The following is a 23,363-nucleotide window of genomic DNA, read 5'->3' on the forward strand; positions in this document are numbered from 1 at the left end:
ATCACCACAGAGCTTAAAAACAAAAGTTGGATGTCCTTTGTGAGGGTTATTCAGGACAAAGGTACTGCAGATTTGCACACAAAACCAGGGCTCTAGAATAAGCTGTATTACCCAGAAGCCCATGGCCCACACATGTCCCCCAAAATAGGAAGGTGCAAGGAACAGCTTTATAACTTGGGTTATATAATTATATTCTTAGGAGATACGGTTGCAAAGTACTCATGAATTTTACTATTCATTTAACTAATTTTATAAAAAGTATTTTACTAAGGGTGCCTCCGCAGGACAAACTTTAAACTTTTCCCTTTTGCCTGCTGATTTTTATAAAAAGAATAACGGTTTTTCTTTTTGTATTTTATTAATGTTAAGCATATTTTACTATTAATTTAGGGATGGATATTAATTTGTGGATGGATATTTTCTGAACATGTACAGAGGTATAGAAACGCAGTCCTAGACATTATGCTTACAAATAGTTTATTCTTATTTCATACATTTGTTTTTCATCAAAAAATGCATAGTTAATATTATTTATACAGAACTTCATATTCAAGACAGTTGGGAACAAATGTCAGAAATCTAAAATAACAGTAAACTTCACAACAGAAATGAGTCACCATTTCTTCAGTTACATGCACAGAACTGACCAAAGTGATATCAATTTGCTCAGTGTGTCAGGTAATGTATCAGATAATGTGGAATTAGGATTAAGTAATGGTTTTCTCTCGGAATACACAGTTGACCTGAAACCACCTCACAGTCCATGTACAAAACGTTCACACATCCTGAGAAAGCCTCTCTAGCTAGCTAAACGTTTCGGATGCAGGTGATGACTGGAGTCAGGGTAGCTGAAGAAGAATTAATTTAGCAAGCAGTGGGAAAAAATCATGTTTTCTTTCTTCACGCCTGCATCATCATTCACTCCGGTGTTCCTCCATTATCATCATTAAATGAGCTAAAAAATAAATAAATAAATACTGACACAAAGAAGTCTGTTTGGTCGCTGTGAAAACCTCCCTCTGTCTCTGACCTGAGGAAAAAAATGAATATGGCCCTTCAACTAATGCCCTTTACTGCAAAAGGGGTCCTGCTGGTGTACATTCTTGTAAATCTGAGTAATCTTGTTTAAATCCTTAGTTTAGAAATGGATGAACCTCGTAAGGCAGATGGTTTGAGAAGGCCTAAATAGACATGGAATCCATTTAGACACTCATCTTTATCTTCAAGGCTGAATCTGTGGAAAGTGAAAGGCTTCAAGGTTGATGGAAACAGACCAAGAGTGAAATGAAGAGAGTTTAGGGCTACCACATGCCTGATATAGCTAACAGGGCAGCCTTGGCATCCTTTCCCAGCCCTGAAACACAGAAAGCCTCTTCCCAGTCTAGGTAGAGATGGCACGGGGCTTTATTCTTCTTTCTACCCCAAAGACGCAAGGGGCAGAGTGGCCAGGGCTGTACATTGTACTGACCATCCTATTCACTGTTGCTATACCCTCATCAAAAATATGCCTTACCTCTTTCATGTCTTGATTCTCAGGTGCCTATTAGAACAATTTTGCTCATAGCCTCCAGAAAAGAAAACCAGCCTGGTAGAAAAGTAGACCTTCTGTGCTAAGCCTTGCGGGGAGAGTGAATTTAAGGAGAGTGAATTGATTCCATCCGGAATTTTAAAAAGGCTTTTAAGTTTAGCCTTTGTTACACACCTAGAATACATCTGGACTGTATTCTTCTTTAAAAAAATTTTTTTTAACTCTTCTTTAAACTATACATTATTTACATTTTTAAAGACCTACTAGGTCTTTATCATTTGGGTAAGAGCTCAAAGTGATTGAACACCCCGTACAAAGATGAGGCTTTCCAAAAAGTGCTGGTTCTCATCTGTGTGCTAAGACTGATTTTTAACAAATTGCTGTTATAAACTTCTAAAATATAAAACTAAAATACTTCTTTAAAATTTTTTTCCCATTTTTTTTTGCATCCAGCATATTAAACCAGATTGTTTTCTAACCAGGGATGGACCCAAAAGAAGGGATATGCCCCTGTATTTCCTTCATCTAAAAACATAGTTTATTTACACAATGCCTTTTCACCATGTGGGGGTGAGCTTTGAGGAGCAGGGCCATGTCTCCAGCACAGTTAAATAACCACTGAAGACCCCCTAGACCAATCTGACTGCTTACTACTGCATGTTCTGGGTGGAGCTTAAGGCTTGATAAAGGTGGCCTGCCACTTTTACACATTCGAGAATTATTTTGCGCATTGGAGACATTTGAGTTTCCTTGAGAAATGCCACGTTTGGAATAGCTTCCAGAGATTGTTTGGGAACAAAAAGCATTAAAGCTGATGCATTACATGTAGAAGCACAATACATGGGGGGGTCGGGGGGGGGAACATTTTCAAAAGCTCAAAGAAAAGGCTGTTTTTCCATTGAGCTAAATAGTAAATAGGCGTCTCGTCGCATATAGATGTGCGTTTAGAGCTTTCAAAAGTCACATCCTGCCACAATTCACAGCCAAATGAACGTTCTTGGCCCCTGACCTATAAATAAACACTCTAATTCTGTGACTTGCTCACAGATTCTTAAGAAGCTGTTCTAAAACAAAAGCCTACACATTGGTTAGAAATCTGCAAACCAGAGATGCCATCTAGTTGTTCCTAACCAAACAACTCCTTGCATTCGTTCTCTGGAATAGTGTCTAAGAAGAACTGACGTCCATCTTCACAATGAACAAAAAATTATTCATAATATTGAAGAGGGAATGAAATCTTTAATAGCAAGGCATGTGGTTTCTCACAAAAGACTACAGCAGTGCTCAACCAATGCTCCTTTCTCAGTTTGTCTGGGCGTGTTTGCTTTTTGTCAGGTGCTGGATTTCAGAAAATACTGGCAATCCTTCAAGAAAATGATTCAAAAGGTGATTTACTATTGGCTGGTGCTATCCTCTACTGCCTTTTTGCCTTATGCCCTAGTTTTATGGAAAACAAATAAGGACATTAAGCCAGGGAAGAAGAGTACTACTCAAAATATACCCGGTGCTAGTGTTCAGGTCAAATGCACCAGGATGGGGTTAGGCTGCCAAGCAGGATTCCTCACCTGCCTATTGCCAACGCTAACACTCTGAGTTCACTTGCCTTTCTATGGACAAAATTTAAAACCCATGCACAACTGTCCACAGTTCAATTTGCCACCCCATTCTGGCTGCCTGAGTCCGACCTTCCTTGTTCATCCGTTCCTACAACTTCTTCCTATCCTTTTTACATCTGACACCTTTTCTTTATGACTTCCTCCAGATTTCATTTTAAAAGAGAAAAAAGGCTAAAGAACATGAGTTAATTAATTGGTGATTTAAGCACTTAAACTCGATTTTTTTTTAAATTATACTTTCTATGAAATTCAAACAATGACAACACAATCAGGCACTTTGAACCACTCTTCATAATGGTATGGATACTATTAACCTTCCAAAAATTATTGTCATTTGTGTCTTTAATTAATTAGTAGTAATAATAAAATTTTAAACACTATGTAATTTATGCCCCACTATCCCTTCACCTGGATTGTACATTAAATCTGCAGGATATTTTTAACCATCACATATGCACAGGCCCAGAAGCAAAAAGAAAAAGAAAGAGGGAAGCAAGGAGAGAGAGAGGGAGGGAGAAAGAAGGAGAGAAGGGAGGATAGAGAGAAACTGCTAACTTTCTTGCCCAAAGGCAAGTTAGAATGTTAACTGAAGTTAAGACTCTATGCATTCCTCTTATGCTAAAAAAAAAAAAAAAGAAAAGTTGCCACAAGTCACTTCCAACTCACAGTGACCCTACAGAACAGAGCAGAACTGCCTGATAGGGTTTCTAAAGAGCAGCTGGTGGACTGGAACTGCCAGTCTTTCAGTTAGCCGCCAAGCTTTTAACCACTATACCACCAAGACTCCCTTATGCTAACAGGAAGGAGAAAAGAATCAAACTCGATGGCTTAGGATATTCTGCTCAGGACCAAGGTCAGAGTTTGGTCCCTGGTCAGGGGGCCTTTCTGGTGTTCCTCTGTTCCACCAGCACACAAAAGGGGAATGGCTATAATAATATGGACAAATCCTTGCCCAGTGTCACTGATCACAAAGAGATTACAGGAGTGAATGAAAATCAACTCCAAGGACACTGACAGAGTGAAGCCAGCAGTGGCATCTCAGCAGACGAAGCATATCTAGGATGATAAAAACCATTTAAGTAGCTGATGACATTTTGAGATTTTTATAACCGAATTTCAAGGATGGCCATAACTTCCTTCCCTCTATTTCAAAACTATAAAGTGGAGGTAATTAAAGGACAAAAGGAAACATTCAATTAATGTCTGTGGGTTTGTCCAGGCATCATAGCTGTGCAAACCAGTTACCACAATCGAGCACACAGCCATCCCCACATTCAAATGCCAGTTTGAAAACTTAATTCTGTCCCCTTGAACCAGAGGTGAAACCTTGAAATCAGAACTTACTGTACCTGTCTCCTACTGTAGTTTTGTGCAGATTAACTCATTCATGTTATGAAGAGATAGGAAGATTTAAAAAAAGCCCTGTTTATTATTGCTCTTAGCCCTCAGATTCAGCACCAAATCAGAAAAAAAAAAAAAAATTTAAATCCCCTTGATCTCCTAGTTTTGCATTCTTAGAAATAATTCTCAGGAAATAGCAGGAGGAATCAGGCTGAACGGTTTTGGGCTATGAGCACTTACAGGCAGGATTTATGAATGGAAACACGTGAAGGCCACTATGGCCAGCTCCGAAGCCCCATACTTTCTCCTGGGCTATTTATAGGAAGCATATGGCCAATGGAAAAGCTCAGATTTATTTTTACAAGCTGGTTATGACACGGCCAAAGAACTTGCTTCCTCTCTCTGGGAAGGTCATTTTCTTCACCTGAGGGTTTGGTTCTGGAATGGTGGGGAAAAAAGGAATAATGCCCTTTAGCCCAGTAAGTTAGCTGAGTCAACCCCAGCAACCAACCCACAGGGTGACAGGCACTGAAGTCAAACACCCTCATTTCCCAGGCATGACTATATGATGTAGCTCCTTGAGATGTCATCCAGATCATGACTAATAAGTACAAAGAAAATACATTACATAACATGCTTCAAAATGCTAAAATAGCTTGTAGGGGTATAATGGCGTAAATTCTCACTTCTGATTTGTCCTGCATTTCAGGCAGCTGAACACAATAAAGGAAAACTGAATTGTAATGGATGCAGCAAAATACTGTGAAAAAGTATTTTTAAAGATATTTTATTCTGATTGTGATATTACTCCTGAAACAGCTAATATACCTAGATCAAAACCAAAAACCAAGCCGGTTGCCGTCGAGTCGATTCCGACTCATAGCGACCCTGTAGTTTCATGCAAGTGGGGAGACTCAGTAAATATTTGCTCATTCTAAAATGTCATCATTTATCTTGACAGAAATCCAATATAATTTAACAATAACATACAGTTGAACAAGTCATCTGCGTCTTATACAATGCACATAGTACTGATTGGCCCACAAAAAGTGAAGACAAGCCACTGTTTTTAACTAGAACATCCCATTGTCAATGTTATACTCAGTACATAAAATCTAAGATTGAATGGGAAAGGAAAGGTGGAGGGAGGAAAAGGAAAAACGAAAGAAAGAGAGTCCTCGTTGTCTCTGGGACATACTGGGTGCTGAAACCTTCCCAGGAAAAGTGTGTCATCTTACAGGCTCACGCATCATAATCACTGGAAAATGATACGGGTATAATTTTATCCTTAAGTGGCCTCTGCTTAAGGACAAAGACATAGGGCAGGGAAGAGGATTCTGTTTGCAGACCCAAAAGCGTTCCAACAAACATTACAAATGACATAGTTTTTTTCCTCGTTCTCAACTCATCAATCCCTTTTAGAAGTCTGCCTTCTGAAAGTTCTTTCTGAAAGAGGAGATCCCATTTTACAAGGACGTTACAAAACACTCCTCAACCTGCTTCTCTAGCTTCCAATCAGCATTGTTCTGGATAAGGCTCCGGAAGCAGCATTAATGACGTGTAAATAAGCCTGGATGTGGAAATAACTCTGATTTCCACAATCATCCTTGAATACGTGGTACTGAGTCATGTTAGAGCTGAGAAATAACATCTGTTGGAGGCACAAATTATCAGCCTCTGTAACCTAACAGGAATTTCCTTGCACTTCACAAAGGATGAGACTCTCACACCCACCAGCCACTGTGCAAACTGTGCTTACAATTCCGTTACAGGTTCTAAATTACATACATAAGAAGAAGGTAGTTGCCATCAAGCGGATTCTGACTCACGGCGACCCCATGTGTGAGAGAGTAGAACTGTGCTCCACAGGGTCTTCAGTGGCTGATTATTCGGACACAGAGCACCAGGCCTTTCTTCCAAGGTACATCTGAGTGGACTCAAAACTTCAACCTTTTGGTTGCACCACCCAGGGACTCCAAATTAAATACAAACATGGATTTAACGTCCCTGTGCAAGTTAACATACAAGGATCCTGGTTCTTCCAGGGAATTATACCAAACCTCTCTGTTGACAAATATGGTAGCGATTAAAAGCAAAAATAAAACAGCAATCTTTTTACGAGGGCCAGCATACCAACACTGCAGTAAGTGTGCATCCACCTTATATGCTCCATGTAGGTTATACCATTAAGCCAAGACCTGCCATTGGTTCTCACCAAAAAGATTTTTCAGGAAGTCCGGTAAGTATTCAAGTAAGCCACCTCAGTGGTTTGTGTGGCGTCGCCATCTCAATTACAGAATAGCATTTATAAGAAATGTCTAAACAACGCTGACCAATCTGGTCATTAGAAACAGTCACAGGGGCATGGAAACTAGTTTCTCAATGATTTAGGGTGACCACCAGTCACTGCCCTCATCTGGGCCCAAACGACACTTCAGTGTATAACTGGGCAAACGTAGTTTGATTGAATTCAAAATTTTCAGTTAGGACTCAGATAATATGCCCCTGATTTTTATAGCTTTTCGTTTATTCTTGAACATTCTATTTTTAATTTTAAGCAAGGATGGAGGGCATCAGTTTAGAATAGCATCCTCTTGCTCTCCCCTGTGGCTCCATGGGACACCACAGCCCATGGTGGGTTGGCTCCTTCTCCTTGTGAAGACACCCAAAGCTCTGCAAGTCCCAGTAAGCTACTTCCAGTTCTACCAAAAATTTACAACCAACACCATCTTCCTCTCCTTCTGGGCGGAATGTTAAACTTGGATTTGCACGAAGTAAGAAAAGCTTCCTCCTACAGCTCTCCCCATGCAAGAAACTGCGTTTGAGGACCAGTCACTTGGGCATTGCTTCAAAAGGCACATTTATTCCAGCGGCGATTTAAATAAGTAGAGGAGGGAAGAATAAGATTAAAACAAAACAACAACAAAACAGGGTGGGTTTTGCGGAATACATTAAACAGGAATCTGGGATCTATACAGACCTCTCGACCTCCTCATCAATAGTTTAACCAGAAATCCCTTAGGCAGAATAATTCAAAGTTGTAGCATAACACACGGAGGCCTTCAGAAAACACTGTTTTAAAAAAAAGTAGTTGAGAACTCTCCAGCAGCTTTGCCCTGTCGTCCAGTTCAAGTGTACGCGCGCAATGCAGAAGGGCTGCAAAATTCAAAACAATGTGACAAAGAAAATTCAGTGCATACCACAGGCTTCATATAAATTATGAAAAATCATTGTATATATTACTATTTAAATAACATCTGAGAAACGTTTGAAATAACTGACTTGTGTTCACATTCCATGCATTTTCTAGCAAGCTAAGCCCTAGGTTTGTGTCTTTGTGCCCGGCTCCTACAAAGCTCCATTCTTTCCACAAATCCAAGCTTCCTCAGACTGAAATGGAACTATCGGAGGATTTTGTCTATTTACCTTCTTTCCTGTATACCTGACTCAGAGGGCTACTTGTTATTACCACTGGCACAGAAGACGATGGGAAAAGCCAACTGTTTGGGGTTTTATTTGGGATTTTATTTGCTGCCTTTGAAAATCACTGGATGTCACAGGCTCTCCAAACCACCACCTGAGATTTTTCCAGGGGCAAAAACCAGTGGCTCTCTCCCTCCTACTTGACCCTCTTGGTCCCTCTTCCAAAGCCCCAAGCGCCCTGGAGTCCCCTTGTGGCAGATGGGCTTTCCCCCTGTGGTTTTGCAGCACCCTCCTCGAACAAAGAAGGAAACACAACAAATCTTGAAAACAAACCAACAAGACCAACAACAACAGTAACTCCAAACAAACAGGTGGGTGAACCAACTGCCTCGTCCAAGGCGAAGGCTCACTTCCTACAGCAGAATTCGGAGACGTTTAGGAACTTCCTGATGACCAGCCCCAGGCAGATCACCAGCAGCAGCATGTAGCCCACCGTGCCCAAGAAGGTAGGCGCGGCAGGTGGCGCCTTGAGGAACTGGCGCAGGCCCTCTTCCACGTAATACACCTGGTCGTAGATGCTGAGGAAGGTAAAGATGTGAAAGAGCTGGTGGCTGTGGCCAATGATGTCGAAGAGGCCCGGCTGGATGCGCTCGGGTATCTTGCTCACGTTGAAGAAGGCGGCCACGACCAGCCAGAAGTAGCGACGGTAGAAGTGCACAAAGAGCGTGGGGTTCTCCCCGCGCAGGTCGAAGAGCCAGCTCTCGAGCATGATAGGGCAGGCCATGCTGAGCGGCATGACGAAGACAAAGGTGCGCAGCGCGAACGGGTAGGCGCACCAGTCGGTGCGGCTCTTGCAGCAAGCCACCGTGCAGGCCACCGCCAGCACGAAGGCCACGGGCAGCACCAGCGCGCGGTAGGCGGCGATGAGGCGCGAGCAGTCCACGTGCCAGCCCAGGCGCTGCTGCACGTAGGGCGTCATGACCCTGGCGTCCAGCAGGCTCAGGCCGGGGAGCAGGTAGTAGTAGTAGGCCACCGTGCTGCCGAAGCCGTAGTAGCTGATGGACGCGTAGTCCAGGTAGAAGAAGGCGGCGCGCAGGCGCAGCGACAGGCAGCTGAACACGTGCGCCGTGCAGCTCATGGCGAAGGTCAGGAGCACTCCCGACGCGTAGCACCACAGGGGCAGCAGCCACGGGTGATGGAAGGGCACGTCGCGGCCGCTGAGGAAGAAGAGGCGGCAGAACTTGCTCAGGAAGAGCAGCAGAGGGATGAAGTGCGTCCAGAAGTTGAGCGTCTCGTTGGTCGGCTTCAGCACCGAGGCCAGGCACTCCTGCGCCGTGCAGGGCAGCCGCCGGTAGCCGGACAGGATGAAGCACTCCACGAAGTCGTCGGGAACCTCGTCCCAGCGCAGCAGCGGCTTGGCCGACGCTGGCGGCTCGGCGGCGGCGCGCTGGGGCTGGGGGGTGGTCCGCGAAGCCGCCGCGGCCGTGGCGGGCGCGCCCTTTGTGCCCGCGCCCCGGGGCTGCAGGCGTCGCGGCATGGTGCCCGGGGCTCGGCTAGGGCGCGCGCAGGCGACCTCTGGCGCCGACTCCCGCCGGCCGCCGTCGGAGCCTTTGTGCCCGCGCCGGGGGCGTCCCTGCAGGTTCAAGAGGAGACTTGCGCCTCCGAGCAGCCGCTCCTGGAAAAATATAATAAATGAATCAGCGGCGGGAGGCGGCGGCCGCGGCGACCGGCAGAGGCGCGCGGGGCGGCGGGGCTCAGCGGCCCCTCGCCAGCCTCCCTGCTCCGGGCTCGCGGCCGCCCGCGCTGCGGCAGCGGCGGACTGCGGCGGCGGCGGCGGCGCGGCGGTGACTGGGCATCGCGCGGTGCGGGCGCCTCCGCCGCCGCCCCCGGCGCGGGAGGCGGGGATGAGCGAGCGGAGGCGCCGGAGGGAGGGCCGCACGCACCGAGGGAGGGCACGGGCCTCCCGGGCTAGGGTTTCGCGGCCGCCTCGGGGGACAGACTTGTCCCGGGTCTCGAGTTCCGTACCATCCCCCTCCTCGGGCCGCGGCGGGGCCGGCCCGTTAATGATTGATGCGAGGGCCAAAGCCTGCGCCAGCCACTCGCCCGCGCCTCGAGGGCTGGGGTCGGCGCCCGGGTTCGAAACTCCACTGTCGCGCGGGCGTTCGAGAGGACACGGGGAGCCGCGTTGGTGGGGGGCGGGGAGCTGCGGGGTGGGGGCGGGGCGGGCGCCCGGCGCCCCGAGGCTGGAAAAAGCCGAGAGATGCGCTCGCGGTAATCTCGGGGGGTGGGGACCCCGGAAATCGGGGGGCTTAGGGACGTCCAGATTGGGGCCGTGACCTTGTCAGATACCTGAGGTTGCTCCCCGTTCTCTCTCTCCGTCCCTTAACCTGTGTGTGTGTGTGTGTGTGTTGTTTGTGCGCGTGCCTGTCTCTCGGCAGCACATCAAGGCTCAGTTTATCTGCTGTAGTCCAGCGGACTTATTCAGGTGCGTCACTATCTTTCCTTCTCCCTCGCCCTTGTCCTGTCCCAACGAGCCGTCCTTAACTGGCCTCCTGCTGCGCTCATCAGCCCTTGGGGCCAGCAGCTCGCCACCCATCCTCTTGTTCTGTCTTTATCTCGGAGTCTTATTTGAAGCCCAGAGTCTGACAAACTCCACGATTTAATGAAAAATTTCAGGTGATGATCCGGCGATTCCGAAAACCTCGAACAGCTGAGATGATTTGAGGAATTTGGCAAGAAGTGGCGTTGCCAAGCAGAGCTGTGCACGAGTCAAGGGCTGATCCTAGTGGTGGGCGTTAATAATGCCGGAGAACTCCAGGGAGAGGGTGCATTCTAGCATAAACTGAAAAGAGTGTGAAGACCAGGTCGTAGGGACAGGGAGGGGGTAGCTTGGATAAAATTATGTCTAATTAACCAGAAATACCTGGCGGGCTAGGTTGGTGTGGCTGGAGGTCAGGAAAAAGGAGAATCAAAAAGCTGTGACGAACTATGGTGTGAAAATATGCCCTTGAACCTCCTGGAAACAGAGGCTGAAAAAACTGTACACTCCAAAATGTTCACCATTTCAAAGAAGTTTCTCACTGGGGTGCCCTGGGGGGTGTGACTGAGACTAACTGGTCTTACTGACCTGCAAAATAGTGTGAGAATTTTTATTGTTGTGTGCCATCCAGTCAATTCCGACTCATAGTGACCCTATAGGACATTGTAGAACTGGCCCATAGGGTTTACAAGGAGCAGCTGATGGATTCAAACTGCCAACGTTTTGATTAGCAGCCTGAGCTCTTAACGACTTCACCAGCAGGGCTCCAGGACCATGACAACAAGAGCTAATGTTTAAGGAGCCAGGCATTGTTCTAAGCGCTTTTGAGGTTTGGGGGAATTATTATATACACAAAGCTCTTTTTCAGTATTATTATTTTTCCCATTTTTACGGAGGATGAAATGGAGGCACCATAACCACAAAAACAAGATACCCAGGTGGTAGAAGCAGGGTTTGAACCTAGACTGAGTCTAGATTTCATGCACTTAAACCTAAACACCCAACTGCCTGCTTTCCTCAAACCAAACTGGTAGGGAAGGACAGTCTGATTTAGGGAAGTCTTTTATTTTCATCTTACAAATGAAAGATTACCTCTATGACTACAGCAGCTCCTGAAGTAGGTTAAGGAAGATTTACCTAGAAGAGGCTCAAGATGAAAATGAGTAATGGGTAAGAATTATTCATAAGTAGGATGACATTCAGTATTGTGAATGTCCCACATTACTTAAGGGTACTAGAAAGAGCCTCTTGAGAAGTTTCAGCCTTCTGTCTGAAATATGTTTGCCATTGGAAACTGACTTAAATTCTTGCACAATTAGGCCAAAACACACTTCAGCCTTGTGCCTTTCTGAATCACAAATTCCAGATTAGTGGGAATGAGGTTTTGTTGCAGTTACTTAACACATATTTTAGCGGGTTTTTTTGTTTGTGTTTCTACTGTCTATGGCCTCGTTTTAAAGCGGAATCTAACATGCGTTCACATCTGGACTAAGGATGCATGCTAATTTGTAAAAAGGGATTAAGACTCAGGCATTTGTAAATCAAGTCTAGGAACCATAAACCTTAATCTAGGGCAGACCAGGAAATAGTTTTTCTTACTCTCTTTAATGCTCCACAGACATTCTGAGTTGTAGCCCCTAAAAAATGTTGATCCTGTAATAATTCCCAGATTTACCAACCTCTTAATTGCATAATTCGCTCACTTGCATAATTGGGGAAAATTAGTAAGTTCCCTTCAAACAAAATAATGAAATTGACTGGAAATAAATGTGCAAAAACTCTAGTTAGGTGAGATTATATTTATCTTTATTACTAAGTGGCGAGATTGACTATAATAAAATTGGGTGTTTTTTAAGAAAACAGTATTTTGTGAAGTCAAAATATCTGTCACTACATTCTTATAATTCAATAAATCTCTTTAATTTCTGCCTTTCTCATTCATTCCCTTCCCCCCACCGTGAGACATAAAAGCAACAGATGGCCATGGAATGGTGGTCACGAAAGTTCTGTGGTGCCAAGCCCAGACAGCTGTCCTTGCTTGCACCTTGACAAGGCCAAGTGAAAAGGAAACTAAGGAAACAGCAAAACTGACCTAAGTTATAAAACAAAACAATATGTTTTTCCTTAGCTACCAATCTACAGGGTTTATCTTAAATTTTTATTGAGATACAAAAAAATGTGTTCCCCTAATCCTACACAGGCTGCATTTTGTAGTTTTGTTTTCAGCTTCAGTAAACTAAAGTGCCTCTTGTCAGTGAGAACCAGGCTTACAACCACAGGGCTTGGCTAAATAGATAGAAGCAGCGGGCTGGCTCCCATTGTGTAGAAGGTGCACTGGGAGATAAGGCATCTCTAAGGTAACCAGGACCCGTGACAAAGTTCTTCACAAAGAAGAATTACCTGGTATTACACCGGAAAGCCAGCGCCAGCACTGAGAGGCAGAAACCAGCTAGTTCTGCCCAAAGGGAGGTTCACCAATCCAAGACCACAGATGTGGTTTTTTCCAATCTGGTTTGCTTTGGTGATGTTCTTGTAGACCAACTGTACGTTTATCTGTGTTTCTCACTGCAGTATTAAAATCAAGTGTATGTAAAAGTCCCACAGAAAAAATTTTTTTCAAATCTTTTATTGTTCTTTAGATGAAGGTTTACAGAGCAAATTTGTTTCTCGTTAAAAAGTTAATACACATACTGTTTTGTGACATTGGTTGCCAACCCCACGGCATGTCAATAGTCTCCCCTTCTCAACCTTGGGTTCCCCATTACCAGCTTTCCTTCCCCTCCTGCCCGTAGTCCCTGCCCCTGGGCTGCTGTGCCCCTTTAGTCATTTTGTTTAATGGCCCTGTCTAATCTTTGGCTGAAGGATGAACCTCAGGAGTGACTTCAGTACTGAGCTAGAAGGGTGTCCAGGGGCCCTACTCTCAGGGTTTCACCAGTCTCTGTCAGACCAGTAAGTCTGGTCTTTTTTTGTGAGTTCGAATTTTGTTCTACATTTTTCTCCAGCTCGGTCCAGGACCCCGTGTTGTCAGAGCAGTCAGTGGTGGTAGCCGGACACCATCTACCTGCCACAGCGAATTTGATATTTTGTAATAGGGACAACTAGCTATCTGTAAAACCTGCAGAAAAATATGCTGTGATATTTGCTGATAATACATCTGTTTTTGGAAGACATAGTTTTTTCCTAGTTTCTTTTTTTTTTTTTTGCCAAATAACAAAGATGAAAGCAAAAAGCCACCCAATCAACCAAACAAAAACACACTATGGGCTTAGTGCTTCACTGCACCCAAGACTCTGTATAAAGAATTCTGTAAGGTCCAGTATCCTCGGAATACACAGTCTAAACTAAATGCTTCCCTTTTTGTCAGATTGAAAATAGCCATAATGTTATTAGCCAAACTCTTCCAGGTCAGATAGGGTCACGACCAAAGAATAGGGTCAGAGCTTCCTAATGGTGGAAAAACCTCACAGGACTAGCGTCAGATAGAACTATGGCAATCTGTGGGGCAAAGTTGTACAATCTGCAAGCCAGTAGAGGACTGGAAGCAGTGGGAGATGTCAATGCTTATCTGACACTATTCCTGCCTGTTCACTTACTTGGTGACAGGGTTCTCTTTTGAAGAAAGCTGTGGGAGACTTGCAGAGGACGATCCTGCCTGGCTCTGCACAAGAGGTGACAACTGCACACTTCCCTCCCTCCAAGCAAGGCCATCTGTTCTCTGCCAGTGGTTTCCAAGTGGGGTACACAATAAGAATAGTAACGTTATGGTGAAGAATAAAAGATTACAACTTCTGTATAGATATATCTCATTCTTGAATCCCTAATGGAGCAGGAGAGCACTGGGATGCAGACCTCAAATTCTTGTAAAAAGACCAGACCTAATGGTCTGACTGAGACTAGAGGGACCCCAGAGGTCACGGTCCCTGGATTCTCTGTTAGCGTAAGACTGGAACCATTCCCAAAGCCAATGCTTCAGACAGGGCTTGGACTGACTATAAGACAGAAAATGATACTGGTGAGGAGTGACCTTCTTGGCTCAAGTAGACACATGAGACTATGTGGGCAGCTCGTCTGGAGGGGAGATGAGAAGGTAGAGGGGGACAGGAGCTGGTTGAATGGACATGGGGAATGAAGGGTGGAGAGGAGTGTGCTGCCTCATTAGGGGGAGAGCAGCTAGGTGTACATAGCAAAATGTGCATAAGTTTTTGTACGAGAGACTGATTTGTAAAATTTCACTTAAGGCGCAAAAAATATGTATAATCTCATCTTTTGAAATGTCTATACTTTGTGGAGATTTTACAATATACTTAACATGTAGTATATGAAGGTCATTTATAAATATATGTGGGGGTGTGGGAGGGGTCAAAATACTTTGATAAGGGTATGTGATCACAACTGTGGTTGACTTCTGCTCTGTGGTCCATTGCTCTTGTTTGTCCATCCTGTTTCCAGCCCCTCTCCCAGGTACAGGATGGACTTACCCTTCCTACCTCTGAGGTCTCTGGGAAGGGTGTTGGGGTGTTACCGTCAGCTGATGGTCCCCAAGGTCTGATCAGACCTGCCCTAGCACCTGGGCCTTCGGCCCCTCCCATGACTTCCCTGAGCTAGACTGGTGGTCTCCACTCTGGGGTTCTTTTTCCCAATTCTGCCTTTCCTGTTTCCTGGCTAGAGTTTCTGCGGTCTTCCTACAAAGGCCCCCTATTTACATGTTACATTCACCATCATTCAGAGTTACCCTTTGGAGAGGAGACTGTTTTGTTATAGGCTATTTGCTTTTGGTAGGGCCTTTTGGGTAACTTCCATTTATTTAAACTTAGAAACAGCTATACAAACACATGAGGTAGGCTCCTGAGTTCCTGCTCCCCATTTTTATTGAAAAATTTCCTTGAAACATAATGCTTTTTACATAGTAGGCACTCAACACTTATTTATGGTTAGAATTTTTCTCCATACTCTAAGCCTTTAGGAGGTTGGAACTTAGAATCCTAAGGATCTTAGAATAAGAATGTCAGTTCATCCTTAAAGTCACTCAGTACAACTCTCTACCCATTCATGGTAATTGTTTTCATTTATTGCTCATCTGTATCCAGATACTGTGTGTTGGGTGCTTTACATATATTATCTCCAACTCTCAGAACACTTTTTGCCAGGTAGATACACTATCCCCATTTTCAGACAAGAAAACAGAGGCTCAGAGGTGTTACACAGTTGTGTGACGGAGCCAGGAGTCAAATCTTGTTAATTCCACAGCCCTTACTCTTTCCTTTATAGGGGCAGCCCCTTGGGAAGCCGTTGTGTATACAACCTTGAGCATCTCTAATTAAGGGCCTTACTACCTCATACGACCCTCCCCCCGTCTGTTTTAAACGCTGTTGTTGGTGTGGTTGGAAAACTTCGTAAATAATTAAATGAGCACAACTAACGTGCTGCTGCACCCTTGGCCCAAAGCTCACCCATAAATGTAATTGAATATAGTTGCCAATTGGATCTGGTCAGAAAGTCCCCAAATGATGCCAAGGAAGGCGTGTGTGCCCTAGAAGGTGAGGGCTGGGTGTTGCCTAGGCACAGCTGGAAGTTACATTGACCGTAAAGAGCATCTTCTCCTAAACGAACAACTTGTGTTGTTACCACAGGGCATGCCATATCCTAGATCTCTGCAGGCAGCCAAAAAGAATATTCTGTGATTTCCTAGATGATGCTTGCACTTAGCACAATGTTATTGATTACACTGATGGGTTCATGCATAAAGGGAGATATTCAGCTATATTAAAGGGAAAGGCATCTCAGTTACTGGGCTCCATTTGGGCCTCACTCGCCGTCGTTCCAGTTAGTTTTTTAATGTAATGATTTTCCATCTCTTTGAAGTTTAACATCTGTTTGTTGATAATATATATCAACATAATTCTCTAAGCATCAATCACTAAATGAAGGGTGTTGTATGCCATGTATATTGACGTTTAAAGAGTGTTTCAGTGACCTCACGTTCATTTCGTGCCCCATTCATGTGAAAACCACTAGAATTTAGAGTTACCAACGAGAGTCACCTCAGCACACTTAATTCATTTCCGCACAAGAGACGAGCATTTTTTGCTAGGAAAACACTTATTCTGGTCACTCACTGGCCTGTTTCATTGAGCCTTGTAGTCTGAGAATTCTATGCTCAAAGTGCATTCATTCTGTTTTATTCTTGATTCCTGCCTTGTTCCTCCAATTCCCCTGCACCCCATCTCCCCCTCATTATCATCCCACTTAACTCTTTGGTGACGCAATTATTTTCTGCTTTGCATTTTTTTCTCGATACCGTGTGTTTTGATTCATGGAAGCATGCTGAATAATTCAGTGTTGTTGAATTTTTGGTAGATTAGTATGGATTTTTTTTCCTTGCCTCCTTCCACAGGCCTACCCTTAGTGTCCCTTGGCACATATGATGTTCCATTAATTCTACCCCAGAGTCCCCACTGAGGTCTACTGGTACATATGTGTAACAAATAAATATTTTCAAAATTTCTATTTTTCCTACCAAAAATTCAGACACCTCATACAATGCCTGTAAAAAACAGTAATTTGTGGCACACATTCATTTCTTCAGTTTCAAACAGTCATAAAGGCCTCTGCCTTGCAGCAACATGCACTGTCAATGGCATAGCAGCTTCCCAATAAGCCCCAGAGGCTGAAAAATTCATGGTTGCTATTTGCACCACTGGGCATAAAAGGGTTAACTCACTGTCTAGAGATACTTCCCAGTACCAGGTTGGGATTATTGAACACAGCTACAGTGAAACAAACGATAATAAGCACCAACAATGTACACAGCTGTCACTAGGAACTCAGGGCATGGAAGAACAGAGGAGCAGCCTGGAGCAAAACAAAGTCCCCGGTTCTCAGGTGTAGGGGAAATAAATGGGTCCACAGTGTCTTAGTACAACCATTTTGTGATTACTTATTTGATGTAGCCATTTTGAAACCAGAAGTGTTTTAATGCTGCCTCAAACACCATTGAGCTTTCAATAGTTTTACTTCTAAGTAATGTGCTAGATGTCACCTGCACCCTATCCCTGACCCCTACCCCATGGAGGTCAGGGCTGGGGTGAGAGTTAAGCACCATCCGGTGAGCAAACCATGTAAGACCAAGAGCCATGAGAAGGCCACATTCATTGGTCTCAGAAAGAACCATCTATCCTGGAGAATCTGTTCCTACCTTTCATTTCACATTCCGTTACTTCTCGTTTACGGTGACAATGCCCATAATACTTTTAATTACCAAATAGGTTTGGGCACTGGGGAATGGACCTTACTTTGTTTTCTACTTTAAATTGAACGGATGGCCACTCCCACATTTTGGAAGCTCCCTGATTATACAAATTTTATTTCATCTATGTTGGGCAGGAAGAAAGGTGGGAATGAAACCTCTCTTTAGGCTACAATCCTACCCCGTATTACAGCTCCAGACTGTATCAGAAATAATTAATACATCTAACAGGTCCTTCAGCAATGGACATACATTATATCTACTGTCATCAAACTCCTTTCTAATGACCACTTGGCAGTACAACATTAGTAGATGTAAACACAACATAACACTCTCTCAAATTTTTAAAAAAATTCAAATAATCTTGAGTAATTGGACCTGGGGTTGTTGTTGTTAGGTGCCGTCGAGTTGGTTCCGGCTCATAGCAAACCTATACACAACAGAACGAAACACTGCCTGGTCCTGTGCCATCTTTACAATCACTGTTATACTTGAGCCCATTGTTGCAGCCACTGTGTCAATCCGTCTCATTGAGGGTCTTCCTCTTTTTTGTTGACCCTGTACTTTACCAAGCATGATGTCCTTCTCCAGGGACTGATCCCTCCTGACAACATGTCCAAAGTATGTAAGATGCAGTCTCACCATCCTTGTCTCTAAGGAGCATTCTGGCTGCACTTCTTCCAAGACAGATTTGTTTGTTCTTTTGGCAGTCCATGGTATGTTCAATATTCTTCCCCAGCACCACAATTCAAAGGCGTCAACTTTTCTTCGGTCTTCCTTATTCATTGTCCAGCTTTCACATGCAAATGATGTGATTGAAAATACCATGGCCTGGGTCAGGCGCATGCTAGTCTTCAACGTGATGTATTTACTTTTCAACGCTTTAAGAGGTCCTTTGCAGAAGATTTGCCCAATGCAATGCATCTTTTCATTTCTTGGCTGCTGCTTCCATGGGTGTTGATTGTGGATCCAAGTAACATGAAATCCTTGACAACTTCAGTCTATTCTCCATTTATCATGATGTTGCTTATTGACGCAGTCATGAGGATTTTTGTTTTCTTTATGTTGAGGTGTAATCCATACTGAAGGCTGTGGTCTTTGATCTTCATTAATAAGCACTTCAAGTCCTCTTCACTTTCAGCAAGCAAGGTTGTGTCATCTGAATAACACAGGTTGTTAATGAGTCTTTCTCCAATTCTGATGCCCTATTCTTCTTCATATAGTCCAGCTTCTCAGAGTATTTGCTCAGCATACAGATAGAATAGGTATGGTGAAAGGATACAACCGTGACGCACACCGTTCCTGACATTAAACCACTCAGCATCCCCTTGTTCTGTCTGAACAACTGCCCCTTGATCTATGTACAGGTTCCTCATGAGCAAGATATTTGTAAAAACATTTTGAACGATTCAGAGTTAAAGCAGAAAAAGTTTCTCATAAACAAAGGAATTAAGGATGAAAGAAGAGGTGAGGGAAACTTATTTTACTTGTTGTAATATTAAAAATATTAGTAATTTTACACTTATTCCAAGGTTATTTTGACTTGGCTGTGCAGAATGTCTTACCTCAGGAGAGGCAAACATGGGTACAAATACTGTAAAGGAAGGAATGAAAAGGGAGAGGGAGGAGAGAAGTGTTAGGTGTGCGATGGACATGGAAGTAGCCTTAAGTTTCCAAATTGAAATGTTATTGTCATTAAGGCCAATGTGGTTTTAAAATTCTACCTCAGCCTCATGGTTGGTGGCAGGAAACCATTCCCCGCTAGGGACAGGCCAGTGAACGGGCTGCTCCTGAATCCTTTCCCAGCCATGGGGTTGGTGGTAGTTAGTTCTCGTAAGAAAAGGATTTTTGTTCTTGATGAAGAGCATTAAAACCCTTGGCATGACTGGGATTTCTAGCTAGGATCTGAACCCAATATATTCTTATCCCAAGCAACTCCATCTTCGATTTTTAAGAGTAAGTCTCTGTCATACATTGCAGCATGTCATTTTTGTCTCCCTACTCTGCTAGAGGAAGCACGTGCAGTTAGAAATAGCTAATGTTACAAAAAAAAAAAAGATAATTCAAGATCTATACATGTTAGACAGAAGTGTGAGACGTATTATTCTACCTACTGTGCCAGTTCTCAGAAAATCCCCCTTTGCCCTCCCTCGAAAAATGTTTTTCTAGCTTGGGCCTAGGTCCTTATGTATTGTATTTTTTTATAACCTTGTTTAGTCTAAACCCAAGGGGGCCCTAACCCCTCTGAAAACTATAATTAGAATAAACTAATGTTACCAAGTTATGGTTTTTCTGTATCATCTACAACCATCCTTGCAAAAGATGTCAACACCTGCCAGAATGGTCAATTGAGTTATCGCTATCGCCACCTACAGGTTTGTATATATTAACCAATCAAAGTTGCTTTAGCTGTAATCTGCTGTTAGCTTTTTTTCTTTCTTCATAAATCTTTGTATTACTGTAGCCCTCCCAGAACGCATTGTTGCATTTCGCCCAGAACTGTGTCTTCCTATTTTGCAGAATGCTTTCGTTGCCATAATAAAACTCTTCGTTTTTAAACCTAAACAGAGGTGGTGTTTCCCCGACATGGGGCGTCAGAAGTGGGATCAATAGGAGGCTCCCCTCAGACAGCCCCCCAAAAATCAAAAAAATGGCTTTTGGATCCAGCTGAGTGAATTGGATTCTCCTTTTTCTACAGACGTTTGGGGACTGTTCGGGTAAGTGCCTCATGGATCAAACCTCCGTATCCCTGTGTCTGAGGACTCCAAGTTTCATAGTAGTTAAGAGCTATGGCTGCTAACCAAAAGGTTGGCAGTTCGAATCCACCAGGTGCTCCTTGGAAACTCTATGGGGCAGTTCTACTCTGCCCTCTAGGGTCGCTATGAGTCAGAATCATCTCAGCGGCAAGATGTTTGGTTTTTTCAGGTTTTTACTTTCATTCTTATTAGCTCATTCTCGTTATCATCAATTTACTTTCATTCTTAATTAGGGCTGAATTTGTTTTCCCTTTTCTCACTGTTTAAAATTCTGTAGGAAGTAATTCTATTTCTTGAGTCTCAGGGTAGTCACAGAAGGTAATCCTACTTTCAGACAGCTCAGGGTGGTTTAGATTACTGTAACCCTGAGAAACCTGAAAGTAGTGCTCCTTTAGTTATTGTGAGATTTGTGCTTCTCTACCAGGGTGCCGTTAGAGGAAACTGTCCTTAAGGTTTTCTGCCTGCAAATTTGGGTAAAAGTTTTTGCTTGCAAGCTTGGGTTAAAATTTGAGATTTTGGTGACAAACAGAATCTCAAATCCTTTTGGATTTTGGTCCTGAGACAATAACCAAGAATAGTTCTCCAATTTGGCTCATGCCCATGTTTCCCTAACGGGGAAATGAATAACAACAAATCCAAAAGCGTAGAATGCCGTCCAGGGACTTCTGCACTATTTGTAAACAAACATTATGGTCCTGCTACTCGAAAGGCAACCAGGAGTTGGACATTTGCTCTCCTGTATTCTTTCGGTGTGTCTTCTAGTCCTTAAAGTCTCTAAAACAGGTTAAAATTTGCATGCCTACCTATTCTATCTTTAAGAGAGAAAAACAGAATAAAAGAAAAATGCCTCATTTGGAAAACAAGATAAAACAACCCTTACAGAAAACTTTTGACGTGTCTAATTTTTTTTCTATGCAGTAAATTAAAAAATAAAAATTACCATTTTGATTGGTACCAAGAGGCATCCAAAACACTGGAACAGTAAAACTGCTTCCCTAAAAGACTAAAATCTCAAGTACCCGTCACTTCTCTTTCTATCTCCTTTGCTTTCAGCTTACTACCTATACCTCCTGATGAATTTCCAGCAGCTGAATTTTCAGAAGCCAAACCTTCATGACAAGAATTTGAGATTCTCAACACTAGGATTTGAGGTTTCAGCAAGTGTAGTATTTAGATCTCTAGAGCTAGGGTCTAAATTTTCCAGACTAGAGTCTATGTGAGCAGAACTAAGCTGCTAATCATTTTCATTTTTAAACTGCACGAAAGTTTTTCTTTTCACTTCTGCTTCTATAACTGAAAACGGCTGGAAAATTACCTCCAATTTTCTAAGTGCACAACGATCTTTTCACAAAGCCTGGATTTCCCCCTCACCAGGACGATGGTTTGAGGTTCATATTCCAACACTGTAAGCTAAAATATAAGGTAATTTAGAATTTCAGTAATCATTTTAAAGAAACTGAGTTCTCCATGTTTGTCTTGTGTGAAGTTGAAGATAAACTTTTATGTGATTTTTTTATATTTCTCTTTTTCAAGTTTCCTGTCTTGCTGATTTTATTCCCTACACGGTTAAAAATTAGTATTTTAAAGAAGAAAGGAATTGTAGCTCATTTTGAATCTAAACCTGCAAATAAGGTATTCTGAATATTCTGAATGCTTATGTAGATCAAGAAAAATTAGAAACTAGTATTTGTTTTCAGGATTTTTCATAAAAAGATATTAGATAAAATCGTAACCTCCAAATGTTTCAGTTTCTTTTGTAGCTTATAGTGTTGGTAATGGGTTTAGTGTTGCCTAAAGGTTTTCCTCAGCTTCTTAATATTTTATGTGGTTTGTGTGCTTTTTTTTGAAGTTTTATGTAAAAATTTCATCTTGTCTCAGAAAGCCATAGATTAAACTTTCAGGAACATAAAGTAATCTTCTTGAAAAAGTGCACTAAAAAGATAAATTGTTTATTTAGCACAAGGCCTTTATGTCATTACTTCTTCACAGGATCCTCTAACATGTTAAAAAAATTCTCACCTCTAGATGGTATTATTCTAATTAGTTTATTGATAAGTGCTTATACAGATGAAATGACTTAAATTAATAAGAGTCTTAAGTTCACATCCTAGGCTAACAAAAGTTTTTATGTCAACCTTAAAAGCAAAACCTTTCTAAATAATTTAAGCTAAATATTATATAGTGTCTTGTTTAAAGAAAGAGACTAATTTTTATTAATAAAAAGAGAAAAAGACTAAACTGCTTACCAAGAAAATAATATAAATAATAAAGGTTTAAATAGAAAATATAGACTATTTAAACAAACTTATTACTTCAATAATAATTATGTTTTACAATGTATAAGTTTGAATTAATTTCTAAAGCTCTTGGGTAACTTACTGGTCTTAAAATTAAGTTAATAGATATCCATTGTACTTAAAGTTCATGAGCTATTGTATGTCCCAGAAAAAGATAATATATGTATATATGTAAGTCTAGTTCTAAATATATTCACTTTTGCCCCTTAAAAGGGTGTACTATAAAGAATATGTAATAAAAAAAGGAGACAAGAAATTTAAAAGGTTTATTAAAAGGAATTTATTTAATACAGTCAAAATTCTCATTTACTGCAACTATAAGTTTAATAATTTATAAAAAATTTTGAGAGCCTTAACGTCAAATAACCAAAAGTTGAGTTTCTCACTGTTAAGCAAATATCGTTTCTCAGTAACCTATGATAAACCCCTAACAACTTTGAAATGTCATAAGAAAAAGGTTTAATTTAATGTTTTCATTTCTTAGTTATTGAGATTTCATAAAAAGCCACAAAAGATTTGTCTCTATTTTATGAAGAATAAGTACTAAAATTTTTAATTAATATGTTATATGAAATGTGTTACATAATTTTAATTATTAACTTGGTCCTATAATTTGA

At 42.5% G+C, this 23,363-nt stretch overlaps 1 protein-coding gene and 1 long non-coding RNA gene across 2 annotated transcripts in view; one reads left to right on the top strand and one right to left on the bottom strand.

Annotated features, from left to right (window-relative positions):
* Window positions 1-7,328: 7,328 nt before the first annotated feature.
* PAQR9 (progestin and adipoQ receptor family member 9) lies at window positions 7,329-9,445 on the bottom strand. The gene has a single exon (XM_010596008.3). The coding sequence runs from the start codon at window positions 9,443-9,445 to the stop codon at window positions 8,315-8,317; it is 1,131 nt and encodes a 376-aa protein (XP_010594310.2). The 3' UTR covers window positions 7,329-8,314.
* Window positions 9,446-20,891: 11,446 nt separating this feature from the next.
* LOC135228577 (uncharacterized) overlaps window positions 20,892-23,363 on the top strand; it is a 35,621-nt gene continuing 33,149 nt past the window's right edge. The window contains exon 1 of the long non-coding RNA XR_010319147.1: window positions 20,892-21,871. This is a non-coding gene — a long non-coding RNA (uncharacterized LOC135228577). The remainder of the gene's footprint in view (window positions 21,872-23,363) is intronic.

This window comes from Loxodonta africana, chromosome 23 (assembly GCF_030014295.1).
Source record: "Loxodonta africana isolate mLoxAfr1 chromosome 23, mLoxAfr1.hap2, whole genome shotgun sequence".
NCBI lineage: Eukaryota > Metazoa > Chordata > Mammalia > Proboscidea > Elephantidae > Loxodonta > Loxodonta africana.